This window comes from Colossoma macropomum, unplaced genomic scaffold (assembly GCF_904425465.1).
Source record: "Colossoma macropomum unplaced genomic scaffold, Colossoma_macropomum, whole genome shotgun sequence".
Lineage (NCBI taxonomy): Eukaryota > Metazoa > Chordata > Actinopteri > Characiformes > Serrasalmidae > Colossoma > Colossoma macropomum.
Genome location: NW_023495459.1, coordinates 3453 through 17500, shown reverse-complemented (window position 1 = coordinate 17500; position 14048 = coordinate 3453). Strand labels below are relative to the sequence as shown.

At 38.3% G+C, this 14048-nt stretch overlaps 1 protein-coding gene across 4 annotated transcripts in view; it reads left to right on the top strand.

Moving 5' to 3' along the window:
* LOC118802147 (butyrophilin-like protein 9) overlaps positions 1-13142 on the top strand; it is a 72943-nt gene extending 59801 nt beyond the window's left edge. For all 4 annotated transcript variants that reach the window (XM_036562622.1, XM_036562621.1, XM_036562620.1 and 1 more), the window contains one exon: positions 12602-13142. In XM_036562622.1, the coding sequence (XP_036418515.1) occupies positions 12602-13128 (527 nt within the window). In that variant the 3' untranslated portion in view covers positions 13129-13142. The remainder of the gene's footprint in view (positions 1-12601) is intronic.
* Positions 13143-14048: the final 906 nt, after the last annotated feature.

Sequence of the window (14048 nt, the reverse complement as noted above, 5' to 3'; positions counted from 1 at the left end):
TGTGATTATTGGATTTTTAAAGCAGGCCTGTTTTTTCAGTGTTTGGGTGATACATGGTGGGTCTGCTATCTGGATATCTTTGCATAGTGTTTGTTCTGTATCGATCCATGTGTAATCTGTCCGGTTGGGATTTATCCATTTTAGAATATGTTGTAATTGGTTTGCGAGGAAATAATTGTAAAAATTTGGAGCTTCTAAACCTCCATGGGTTTTTGAATTTTGTAATGTAGTCATTTTGATTCTTGGTGGTTTATTTCTCCAATAAAAATTTGAGATAGTGGTATCTAAAGTCTTGAACCAGGTTACTGGAGGTTGAAGAGGTATCACTGAGAATAAGTAATTAATTCTGGGTAGTACTGTCATTTTGATAATAGCTGTTCTACCTATGAGGGAAATGGGAAGGTTTATCCACCGTTGGAGGTCATCACTTATTGTTTTGAGAAGGGGGGGTGTAATTAAGGTTGGGTAATTCTGAAAGCTGGGGGGGGAGATTTTGATGCCCCAGTATGTGATGGAATTAGTGCTTAACGGAATAGAGAGTGTCTGTAGCGGTGAAGGACAGAGGTTCTTATGTATTGGTAGAACAGAGGATTTGGACCAGTTAACTGAGTAGTCTGAGATTTTAGAATAATTTTCAATAGTTTGAATCATTTCTTTTATTGAGGATGATGGGTTTTGTAAGAAAAGTAGGATGTCATCTGCATATAAGCTCATTTTATGTTGAGTATTTAACGTCTGATTTCCTTCAATATTGACATTTTGGCGTATTGCTGCAGCTAATGGTTCTATAAATATAGCAAATAAGTGGGGAGAGAGAGCGTCCTGGTCTAGTGCCTCTGTGAAGAGTGAAGCGCTGTGATATTATGCCGTTAATGGTTACAGTGGCGTATATGTATATATATAGTGACGTAGGTGAGGTATAAGATCTTAATCCACTGGATAAATGACTCTCCGAAATCAAACCTGCGTATTGTAGCGAATAGAAATTTCCAATTTACTTTGTCAAAGGCTTTTTACTTTACTATTGTATTTTCTAATTCTTTAATTTTTTGCTCTAATGTTGTTACTTTTTCTAAGTTCTTCTTTTTCTTATATGTGGAATACGATATTATTTTCCCTCTTAATACTGCCTTTCCAGTTTCCCATAATATTGTAGATTGGATTTCTGGGGAGTCATTTATTTCTAGGAAGGATGCCCATTCTCTTTTCATGTAGGTTGAAAGTTCAGAATCATTAAGCAAAGATGTATTAAAACACCACCTTAGGACTGGTTTACATTGTTTTTCTTTCAGATGATTCAAACAGGGGCCTGGTCGCTTATTGTAATGGGGTGAAGTTGTGTATGCTTGAGATTCTGATTGAGTGAGTTGCTTATTAGAAAGTAATCTATACGTGAATATGAATGATGGACTGGTGAGTAGAATGTGAATTCTTTTGTGTTGGGGTGTTTTAGTCGCCAACCGTCGACAAGACCAAAATCGCTCATGAACTGTTTTATTGTTTCTGTAGATTTCCAATTACGAATGATTCTAGGGTTGGTTGTTCTGTCTAAACTTGGATCGATGACTGTGTTAAAATCTCCACCAATAATAATTGGAGAGTCTGAAAGATTCGAGAGTTGTTCAAAAACGTTTTGGAAAAAGGTGGGATTATCAATATTAGGGCCGTAGATGTTTGCAATGGTCATTTTATTGTTGTTAACAGTAATAATTATTATAATGAATCGACCTTCAGGGTCAGCGATAGTGGAATTGTGTGTGAAATTTTTTTTTACTTATTAGGATGGCGACACCTCTTTGTCTGGAGTTGTAATGGGCTGAAAATATATGGCTGAAATGGTGTGATTTCAAATTGATTTGGTCTCTTTCTGTTAGGTGAGTTTCCTGTAATAAGCATATATCTGCATTTAATCTTTCAAGGCTGTTATGTATCTTAATTTTTTTCTCCTGAGATCCAATGTTGCAAATTTTGTGAATGTTCAAATTTTAGCTGTGACATGTAAGGAAGTTAAGCGTAATATGATGTATCTGTGTTTCATTGTTGGGCTGTGTATATGTGTGTGCTGTTACCTTTATATGTATATATAAGTCATGATTTGGGATTGTAGGTTTATATGTTGGTGTTGTTACGTTTGAATGTTGGGACAAAGCCAGAAATGTACAAGATGGAACATAAATGAAGACATAGATAATCACCAAAAACAGAGAAGAAAGAAAAAAGAAAAGAGGAAAAAGGAAGAAAGAATACGTGAGGATAAAGTAGAGTGAGAGGGATGCTGGGTAGTCTTTTTAACACTTGGTAATGGAGACCTGTGTGTGTGTGTGTGTGTGTGTGTGTGTGTGTGTGTGTGTGTGTGTGTGTGAAATTTCGTACAAAGTTGGACCTGTGCATATAGCTATAGAGAGAGAGAGAGAGAAAGTGAGAGAAAGAGTGTGAGCGAGAGAGAGAGAGAGAGATCTGTAGGCAGATGGACAGACAGACAGATAAACAGGTAGACTGATGTCAATCATTGTCTGTTGGGTAGTCTGTCTAGTCAATAATATTCATATACTGTATAAACAATGTCATTGTCAATAATAATGATTCTTCTTCTTTCCACACCTTCGCACTCTACCTTTAATATATCCAGGGTGTCGTGTCCTTATCTCTAAATAAATTCCCATCAACATACGGCTTATCCACAGATATGACTGCTCTGTTACCTTCTTTCATCATTTGCTTTCTTACAGTGAAGAGTTTCTTGCGCCTGTCGAGTATTTCGCGAGGGAATCGGTCGTTAATCCCACAGTTTCTTCCTTTGAGCTCCTCTCCTTTGCTCATCATTAGTTGTTCATGTTTATAGTGCTCCTCTTTGGCGACGAGGGGTCTTGGACGTTTGTTTTGGGCGTTTTTCCCTCCGAGGCGGTGGATGTGGTGAAATGTTATCGGGTGGGAGTTTTAGTTTGGTGATTAAGAACTCCTGTACGGTTTTCTCGGGGTCTTCGGCTGGATTTTCAGGAATGCCAGAAAGGACGACGAGCCTGTAGCTCTAGTACTGTCTCCTTCATTTGTGTGTTTTCTTTCATTACGGCTGATAGGTGGGATGTGAGGTTGTTAATGGAAAGCTGTAGGGTTTTGTTTTCTTTAGACAGCTCAGTGATTTGTTGCTGGCTGAATTCCCAGCTATCACAAAGCACTTGGAATTCTTTGTGGAGAACTTCAATGAGTGAAATTCTCACATCGAGACTGCACAGTTTATTGTCAATGGACTGTGAGATGTCACTGACCTCTATGTGTAGCGCCGCTTTTGTTTGAAGCTCTGGATCTTCCGGTGAGCTGGGTGGACGTGGTCTTTTGCAGGTAGGAGTTGAGTTCATCTTAGTTTTGTTTTCCCCGTCTTCTTTGTTCTGATTCATGATTATCAGTTGATGGTAGGACTGATCGATGAATAGCTCTATTGCTTCCAGGTCGTTAGGATGAGAAGTAGGTTTTTTATGCGATAAGAGGAAAATATTTCAGTAAGGTGTTTTTGCATACTATAAGCTGTATCTGTCGGCCGCCACCTTGTTGCTCGTGCACTCTCTCGCGGGAGTATGCGTTAGTGTGTCATCCCCCCGTTATGCAATGCAATTTCTGCATTAATTAAAATATACACCTCATTAAGAGCTCATGTTTAATTTAATAACTATAAAGCAGGCTGTTATCATCTGTGTGTGAACTCCAAATTGGCTGTATCCCAATATGAATAAGCCCCCGAGTGAATCCGTCAGCAGGTAATCTACAGTGTGTGTGGCTGGTTTCTATGGTGCATCAACATGGATCATTTTAGCTGACAGACACTGTACTGTACGTTTAGCTCTAACATGATTCACATTTAATTAGGATGTTTTAAAGGCATCATTAAAATGGAAATGACTACAAATAAACACATTTTAGCCAGGTATAGATCATCTTGGTCCACTATGGATCGACTGAGATATTTATTGATTATTGATTATTTCATTTATTTTTATGTAGTCAGTGCTGCTGATGGAATTGAATTAATCCGTGCAGTGGTGCAACATCTGCGTTTTGCATAATTTGAAAACTCCAGTTACTCTTTTGTGTCACAGTGCTGTGAAAAAGTATTTGCTCCTCACTCTATTTCTTCTATTTTTGCTAATTTGTCACATTCAAATGTTTCAGATAATCCAACTAGCCTCCCTGCCGTCCCGTAACATGAGTACTGTAACATTCACTGTACTGGTGCAAAGGTCAACAAAGTATCCTGAAGTACAGTCGTCACAAACCAAACCCTGTTCTTATAAAGCAGCCCTGAGTCACCTGTACAAAACATCCCTCACAACAGCCTCAGTGAAGAACACAGTAGGACACAATACTGAGCTTTATCTAATTAGGAATAAACTTCAAAGGATCAAATATTTATGTACCGGGATGTCGGTCTCCAGATGGTCATGACGTGTGACGTTTCTTGAAGTAAATGTAGTTCTCGTTTGATTCACGTCATCATTTATCTGGAGCGATAAAAGAAAATAAAAATCAATGTATAGAGAACATCAACATTAGTCTTGTGGAAAATATTAAATAGAAGTCTTAAATTCAACCATGCAAAAGGTCAGCTAAGCTAGCAGATCACTGACTGACTACAAATAAAGTCTAAACAGTGCCACATTCAGCTCTTATAAACCCAGTAATGATCTCATAAACTAGACATCAGTCTCATCTACTCACACATCAATCACTCCTAAACCAGAACAAATACAGAAAACCTTAAACACCATCAGTAACTCTCAGCTTAGTAGCTGAACTGCTAGTTGGCTCTGTTGTGCTGTTACCTGTGAACATGGATCAAAGATCTTTTCAGTGGATGATGTTACAGTAACTTTGTCTTTTAACGTCTACAGAGATGAACAAAACACATTTTTACATAATACAACATTGACGTCACTGTGCAGTCAGAATGAGCTCTGGTTTGATAGAAAATGTTTAAGGTTTAAAACACACAGAAAGAACAATGAGGGATTAAATAAAGCCTCCAGGCTATTAGATCAATATACACTTGATATAATATTGACTATTAGATTAATATAATATCAATATTAGAGCACTTTACACCCCCCCCATGTTCTCACCTTGCGTTGAGCGGTGCACCATGTAAGATTATCTCCTCCATAATCAGACTTTATCTTCTCATCTCTCTTAATATCTCTTATTGTGAACAAACACAGGTGTTTTCTACCATTTACTACAATTTATTCATTATTTTTTAATCCTGGCAGACATGGAAATTTGAAGTAAAGACCATTTTTCCATATTCTTAGTAAGTTTATTAAGGAGATGAGCATAGTTGTGCTTCTGAATAAGGGCAAGATTTGGATATATTTTAACACCTAAATATGTAAAGTCAGATGTTTGAACCTGTATCTCTGGATAACCAGGAAGGTTTAAATTACCATTATATCGACCGATGGGCATCAGAATTGACTTGTCCCAATTTATCTTATATCCTGAAAATGAGTTTGAATCATCTTGATAAACGAGGGCCTAAAACCAAACTTCTTGAGCACTGCCCACAGATATTGCCACTCAAGTCTGTCAAAAGCCTTCATAGCGTCCAAGCTGAAAAGTGCTTGAGAATTATTCGCATCCCTGACGCGTCAGTTACATGTAAGACACGCCTAATGTTATCTGCAGCAAATCTACCATCAATAAATCCAGTTTGATCTTGATGTATGAGATCTGATAGGCAGCCTTCAAGTCTTTTAGAGAGAACTTTGGCATATATTTTAATATCGGCATTTAGTAACGTTAGGGGTCTGTAGTTCGTACAGTCTAAAGGATCTTTGGCGGGCTTGAGTAGCAGTGAGATCAACGCGATAGTTTGATCCTTATGAAAATGACCTATTTGTAAAGAATAATTAATGGAGTCCAATAACAATGGGCCCACTATGTCCCACAGCTCAAGAAGAAGCTCAGGAGGTACGCCATCAAGACCTGGAGATTTGCGTTTCTTCATTGAAGCTGCAGCAGATTTCAATTCACTTAGTGGAATTGGGGAATCTAATTGCTCTGCCTGGACAGTGGATATAGATGGGAGGTTTAAATGATCTAAAAAAGAATGCATGCCTGTTGGGTCATCAGGGGCTTGGGATTTGTAAAGAGTAGAATAAAAATCATAAAAAAAACTTTGTTTACCTGAGAAGGGTTTGTAAACACCTTATCAGAGGAACCTTTGATAGCATCTATGTAAGCTAATCTCTCAGATTGTTTAAGTTTAATAGCAAGAATCTTACTGGGCCTATCAGCTTGTTGGTAATATAGCTGTCTAGTTCTGAGTGATGAAAACTCAGCCCTTGTAGTAGACAAGTCACTGAATTCAGCTTTTAAAGAACGTATGATGACAATCCTGTGAGGATCAAGTTTGTATTTTTGCATAGTCTCTAATTGAGCAATTTTTGTTTCTAATGAAATAATATTATTCTTCCGCATGGTGGCAAGTCTAGTAGAATAAGATATGCAGCTTCCTCTGATTGCGCATTTTGTAACTTCCCACATTGTGTGAGGGTTTGTATCCGGGAACTTATTTAAATAAATGAATTGCTTGGTCTCGTTTCTGAGATATGCCAAAAACTCCTTATCTTGAAGATAATGTACATTAAAACGCCAACGTTTTGCACTGCCATTACTTCGATTATTACATATCACCAGATGAACTGGAGCATGGTCAGATATAAGTATGGGTAGTATGCTAGCATGAGTGATAAATGGCAGCAAGTTGGGGGACATAAAGATATAATCAATTCTAGAATAAGAGTTATGACGACATGAATAAAAAGTGAAATCTCTTGTAGTGGGATTTTTTAAACGCCAGGGATCTGAAATGTTTAGGTCGGTCATGAAGGTTTTGAAATAGCTGGCAGATGCGTTCTGGTGTAATAAGAGGGGAGTCCTAACAGATCTATCCAGATCTGAAATGGTAAGATTGAGATCAGCTCCTAATATTAATGGATAATTACCTAAAGCTAGTAGTTTGTAGAGTTGAAACGGTTACCGGTTTCACGGTAAACCGCGGTAAAATTAATGACGGTTAGTAGTACCATTTGAACTTTAAAGTATCGTTAAAGTGAAAAACTCGGAGATTCTGAGATATTTCAGCCTTCTAAGAAGACCAAGTCTGACGTTTGGTCATGTTTTGGGTTTATAACGGTGCAGAAGGAAAGCTAATTGAAGATGACCACCCTGTCTGCAGATGACCACCCTGTCTGCAGAACAGGCCGAAAGAAAATAGCGGCAAAAGGGGGCAACACATCAAACCTAACGAGTCATCTTCGCGACCACCACCCGCTACTTGCAAGAATGCAAGGTTAACTTTAACGGAGAAGTCTGTCGACTTCGAAATAGAAGAAATGTCATGGTTTGTGTGGTTTAACTTATGCTTATGGTTCGTTAATAATATAAAATGAAGCTTTGAGTAAAAAAAAAAACTGTGAATCGAAACTAAAGCTTTTAACACATTTCTGTGGAGCAGAGTCTCCAAAATGAGCTCTGAGGTAACGAGACGCTGCAGAAGTTCAATCTGCACAGCTCCCCTTTCTCGCTTGCAGTGTTTACTGTCTGAGAAGAGAATAACACCGTCTCAAATCACTCAGTGTCCCCTACAGAGGGCGCTACTGTTCAAACACGATCATCATCAACAAGCAGCTGAGTTTTAAATAGGGAATTTGTAACCTGTTGTTAAGATATTGTTATTGTGAACATTTCCTGCACTCTTTGGGTGAAGGATTTGCTATTTCATAATCCACAAAGTGCACTACATAGGGAAGATAGTGTGCTTTGAGACGGGACCTCGCGCAAGTAAACGCTGCGTGCTGCTTTTAGGAAAAGCGGAGTTTCAGAGATTAAACTTTAGGAGTGTTTCTGCCGCAGCTCAGATGCATGTTAATTTATGTTATGTTTTAGTTTTAAAATGCTTTTAGAGAAGCAGCTCCACAGGTGAAGACACACTGTGTGAGTTCTACAGTGTCTGCAGCTCACAGCGCGGTCACGCAATTCCTCTGTGATTTTGGCTGTTTTTCCTGGTGCGCTGTGTTGATTAGGGGTTCAGCGCCACAGCGGCACAATAATGCTGCAGCTGCAGTTCGGACAGAAACCCCCCGAGTGCAGCACTTCTTAGAAGTAGTCATTTTCCATTAAGACCCACCTCAGAGTTGGTCAAGATTTAATTCTCTATGCAGGGAAATCCCTAGTTATTGTAATTAATAATAATAATAATAATAATAATAATAATTACAACAGTAATAATAAGAATAATAACAGTAATAATAATACATTTGCTATTCTTTTGTTTACAGAGTATTACAAGTATTGTAAGTAATACAAAAGTAATACTAAAAATGTATTGACCTTATTTTTTTATGTTTATGCAAACAAAAAGTGCATATTGCTGCCAATTCTATTTGTGTTAATATAAAAGTTGGTGAAACGAGTTTCAGTTTGTGTATCAGTATTTATTTTTAATTTATTTTACTTTTCAACACATTTGAACAATATCGCGATAATACTGATAATCGTGATAATTTTGGTCATGATAATCGTGATATGAAATTTTAATATCGTTTCATCTCTAACAATGATAATGTTATACTCATATGAGACATGTGCTGACATATATAAACACTGAGTTAAGGTGCTCCTTAAACACCTCAGTGGTGTTTATCTGATAAAATCAGTGCAATTATTATAAATTATTTGCTACAGACGGAATGAAGCTGGTGTTCATATTAAAATCTACAAGGTGTGTAAAATGTCACACAAATAAAACAATCATAAAACATGTTTTACATCCAAAAATTCATTTCCATGGTATAAACGTTACTGTATGTAATTAAAAATATTCATTTATTAAAACGTCAGTATAGACCTCACATAGATCATACTTTTCATCTTTCTCAGGAACTACAGTAGAACAGGTGTTACACTAAATGCTGCCCTGGTCAGTTTTTAAATCTGCAGAGCACCTTTAGGCCTTCAGCTGTTCAGCTCAGCTTTATTTACTCGTAGAATGAGTAAACTAGTCTTAGTCCAGCTCTGCTAACTGTGGAAACACCACACCAGCGTTTCTAATTATGAACCCACCTTTATAGTTTAAGTCACCATGAACACTGCCATGTTTGCACATTCAACCATCCAGCTGTGTCCGAGTATAAAACTGTGGATGATCAGATAAACATGCTGTTTCAGGCTTTTATCACATTCTGAATTCACCCAGCCCATAAAGGACTGTTACATTTGTCTAAATGGTTGCTAACATTAGCCATAAGCTAACCTCAGGACGCCACTGCTTCTCCACAGAGCACACGCGACCCAACACCACCCTTCTCACCACTGCTGACCCAAACTCACCTGGCTGAATTAAAAAAAATAAAAAATTACTCTGTCACTTTAAAATAAATCTGATCTACAATGTTTAAAACCATGAAAGTACTCTGGTTTAAAAATCAACAAGCAAACAGCCGCATATCAATAAAGAAATAACAAACTTGATTAATTCAAACTGCTAGCGTGGATAGCTATCGCTATCACTAACTACGTTAGCAGCAGGTTAGCTCCATTACAATCCAACATACTGTACTTTGAGTATCTTAACCTATTAACGCCCTCAGCTCCAGAGAAAATAAGTCCTCTTGTCTTTATTTCAAGATTAAACAGCTGCACCTGACATCAATTCACAATAAAGCAGCCCCAGTTACCCCAGTCTGCTAAACGCAAAGCAGCCACGGCTAACGAATGCTCAGCTAACACAAAGGGCTAAGCTATATATAAGCTCCAAATATGTTATTTATGTTGAGCATCTGTGCCCAAGATAACAGTCTTAGAGGATCTATGCTTATGTTATATTTCATGAACTGCCACCTTATTAGCTCCAGCTAGTTAGCTTAGCTCACTTAAGATTACCTGTAAAAAAATCAACATTACATACATATTTACACCACCACAATTCAAATATACATATGGTTATTTAAAAAAGTACATGTTTTAGATGGAATACAGTGGAAAAATACATCCCTGAATAAGAAAATCCCCCTCCTGAGTGAATCTCTGTAGCTCTGGTGGAAGTGTGTGAATTTTGGAGTGAAAGTGTGACGCTGCTGTTCTAAATCATGATTCAATGGATACACAAACCCTTGAAGCTGAACTTAATTTAATTGAACTACCCATGATTCTGTTCTCTCCATCAGAAGCGCTTTTGACCAGACAAGCTTTATTCCAGATCCCAGAACAGACTAAAAGAGAAACAAATAATGACGACCATCTAAGAGGCCTGAATTCATGACTCCATCAAATGTGGTATATATAAACCCTTGAAGCTTTTCAGGCACACATGAACTGTAAAGTGAAACATGCAGCCTAACTTACTTTCACATCTAAGCCCATCTAATCGGTGCAAGTGGCCCATAAGAAACTGAGGATTTGTCCAGGCCAGACAAAACTTCAACAGCCTCGAATGTTTCTGAAACTGCTGAAAAAGAGGGAGGTGTGAATCAGAACTGGTCATTTAATATGTGAGAGGAAGAAAAACTCGTACTGTGGAAACCTTTCGCTGTACTTTTTAAATGCCAAATAAAAAGATAAATGTAAGGACAATGTTTACATATTTATATGATCAGTTTTAATGTGCACATGTTCAAGATTTTATATTCTCTGCAGCACAGTTTTAAACTAACCACCGTAGCTACCAGTGTAGCTTTTAATGTAAAACTAGGTCACAGATTAGGGTAGAAGATTCAGTTAATCACCGGCAACAGGCTACTGGTCTATTAGCTGCTTTACTGTCATCGTCAGTCACTCTAGAGACACAATAAAATCCACCTTCTGCATCACCAGAACTCCAGTTTTCAGTTGTTTGATATGATTACAGAGTTCACTTCTACAGTATAGAGACAGTGACACCATCACCATACAATAAGACTGAGCTCCATCAATATACATTAAGCGCAAGATCTTTATTACTTGGATATCGTACTGTAATGTTAATCCTGTGGTAAACAGCTCTAAAATTGATTTAAAGGTAGTTCTTATGTACTGATGAACATGTTATACCTTTCCCAGTCTCCCATTTAGCCCTCACAAAACAAACACTGCTCTTACTAAAGTCATGAGTTGGGTCTAAAAAATTATAAATGACACATGATAAAGTAATGATGAATAATAAATAATGATGTCAAAGAATGTGGATCTGAATCAATGTTCAAAGTGTTATGAATACAGTAATGATCACTGTGTTGGTGCAAAAGTTAACAAAGTATCTTGAAGTACAGTCGTCACAAACCAAACCTGTTCTTATAAAGCAGCTTTAAGTCACGTATACAAAAACACAACTCTCACAACAGCTTTAGTCAAGTACACAACAGGACACAACAGGACACAACATGTCCTTGTAATCAATAATCGCAGGACACAATCAAGTTGTTTGTGTTATTCAGGGTTGGGATAGCTACTGAAAAATTAGTAGTTAGCTACTTTATAGCTACTTTCCCAAAATTTGTAGCTGCTACAGTTTAGCTACTTTTCCAGAAAGAGTAGAGGCTACTTTTTAGCGACTTTCAAAGCGCAACTGTCAGAATGTTTGAATCTCCACCTGACACACCAAACAAGCCCAGCTGACACCCCAAACAAGCCCAGCTGACACCCCAAACAAGCCCAGCTGACACCCCAAACAAGCCCAGCTGACAGTGTGAACAAGACACTGCATTTAATCATGAGCCAGAAAGAAACAGACAACTGAAAATATACAAAAAGATGACCAAAAAGTGTGACCAACGATCAAACTTACACACCCAAAGCTGTGATATCCAACAAACATTAAGACTAAATGCAAAGTCAATCATTCCAGATTTTTCCTAACAAAAATAACTGAATACAAACCAAACAATTTGTGCAAAGCGCTGTCAACTGTTGAAATAAAACTGCTCCAATTTAAACATTTCAGCAAGATACACTGATCAGGCATAACATTCTGACCACCTCCTTGTTTCTACACTCATTGTCCATTTTATCAGCTCCACTTACTATATAGGTGCACTTTGTAGTTCTACAGTTACAGACTGTAGTCCATCTGTTTCTCTGATACTTTGTTAGCCCCCTTTTATATGAATATTAAATTACCTTTTTCTGGATTTATATATTTCACACCAAACCCATCTTTGTCTTTATAAACAGGTGTAACATTTGCTGCCTCTTCTTCTGGATTCAGTTCTCTTTCTCAGCTCCATGGCAGCCATTTTCCATGATGACTCCACTCTTTATAGAAAAATAACAGTTTTATTTTGATCTTTTCATATATGAAATATTTTACTCTCTTTGTTTGATTGACTGTTGCTAAAAGGAGATCAAGACAATCTTATTACAGCTGAAGTCTCACTTTTATTTCTGAACTAGCTGAGTTTCTGAATGTGACGACTAAACTAATCAAATCAAATCGAATCAGCTGAAAGGTCCTCGTAAACCACAAATACCAAAACGCTCACACACACACACACACACACACACACGTCACACACACACACACACACACACACACACACACACACTCACCCACTCTAATGTCTCTTCTTGTGTGCAGATTCCTGTGAGGTCACTCTGGATCCAAACACAGCGCACAGAAATCTCTCTCTGTCTGAGGGGAACAGAAAGGTGGAGCGTGTGTGGTCTTCACAGTCGTATCCTGATCATCCAGAGAGATTTAATCGCTATGCTCAGGTTCTGTGTAGAGAGAGTCTGACTGGACGCTGTTACTGGGAGGCTGAGTGGAGCGGGACGGTTTATATAGCAGTAACATATAAATCAATCAGCAGGAAAGGAGACAGTGCTGACTGTGGGTTTGGACGGAATGTAAAGTCCTGGATTCTGAGCTGCTCTAATAACAGTTACTCTGTCCGTCACAATAATATCAGCACTGAACTCTCTGCTCGTCCCTCCAGCTCTGGGACAGTAGGAGTGTATCTGGACTGTCCGGCCGGCTCTCTGTCCTTCTACAGCGTCTCCACTGATAAACTGACCCATCTACACACTTTCAACACCACATTCACTGAACCGCTCTGCGCTGGGTTTGGGTTCTGTAGTTACGGCTCCTCAGTGTGTTTAAAATAAAATAACCTCCTGAGTGAAAATCACACAACACACACACACAGAACACACACACACACACACACACACACACACACTTTCTTGTAATTATCTCTTCGGGGGGACACTAGTCAGGGACATGCTATTCGGGGACACCACTTTCCCATGGTCCTACAGACATGAAAAAAATCATGCAAGTATAATTAAAATCAGGAAACACAAAGATCATCTCAGATTTTTGATTTAACCAAGTAAGTTTACCAGTGTGTTATGATCCTGCCAAATGGGGACTTGGGACTAAATTTGCATAACACAGAAATTCGGTGATTACTATAACATAATGGGGACCATACTTGGGACCTAATTTGCATACACACAGAGCAGTTGGTTACAGAACATCAGGGGGACATTTAAAAACATTAAACTCTAATTACAAATGTAACTCAAAATATTTGTAGTTTCTTTAAGTGCATACACAAGACAGCAATCTTGGTGTAACAAATTACTCCTTTTTTATTCCGGTCAAATAATTGTTTTTGTAGTCACAGAACACAATACTAGTCTATAGCACTGTGATAAACTTAAGCAGATAAGCAGTTTTTAGCTTCACTGGACAAAGAACTACTGTATGCCCATATACCCTTCACTTATCAGCTCCACTTACTATATAGGTGCACTCTGTAGTTCTACAGTTACAGACTGTAGTCCATCTGTTTCTCTGATACTTTGTTAGCCCCCTTTTACCCTGTTCTTCAGTGGTCAGGACCCCCATGGACCCTCAGAGCAGGTACTGTTTGGGTGGTGGATCATTCTCAGCACTGCAGTAACACTGACGTGGTGGTGGTGTGTTAGTGTGTGTTGTGCTGGTCTGAGTGGATCAGACACAGCAGTGCTGCTGGAGTTTTTAAACACCTCAGTGTCGCTGCTGGACTGAGAATAGTCCA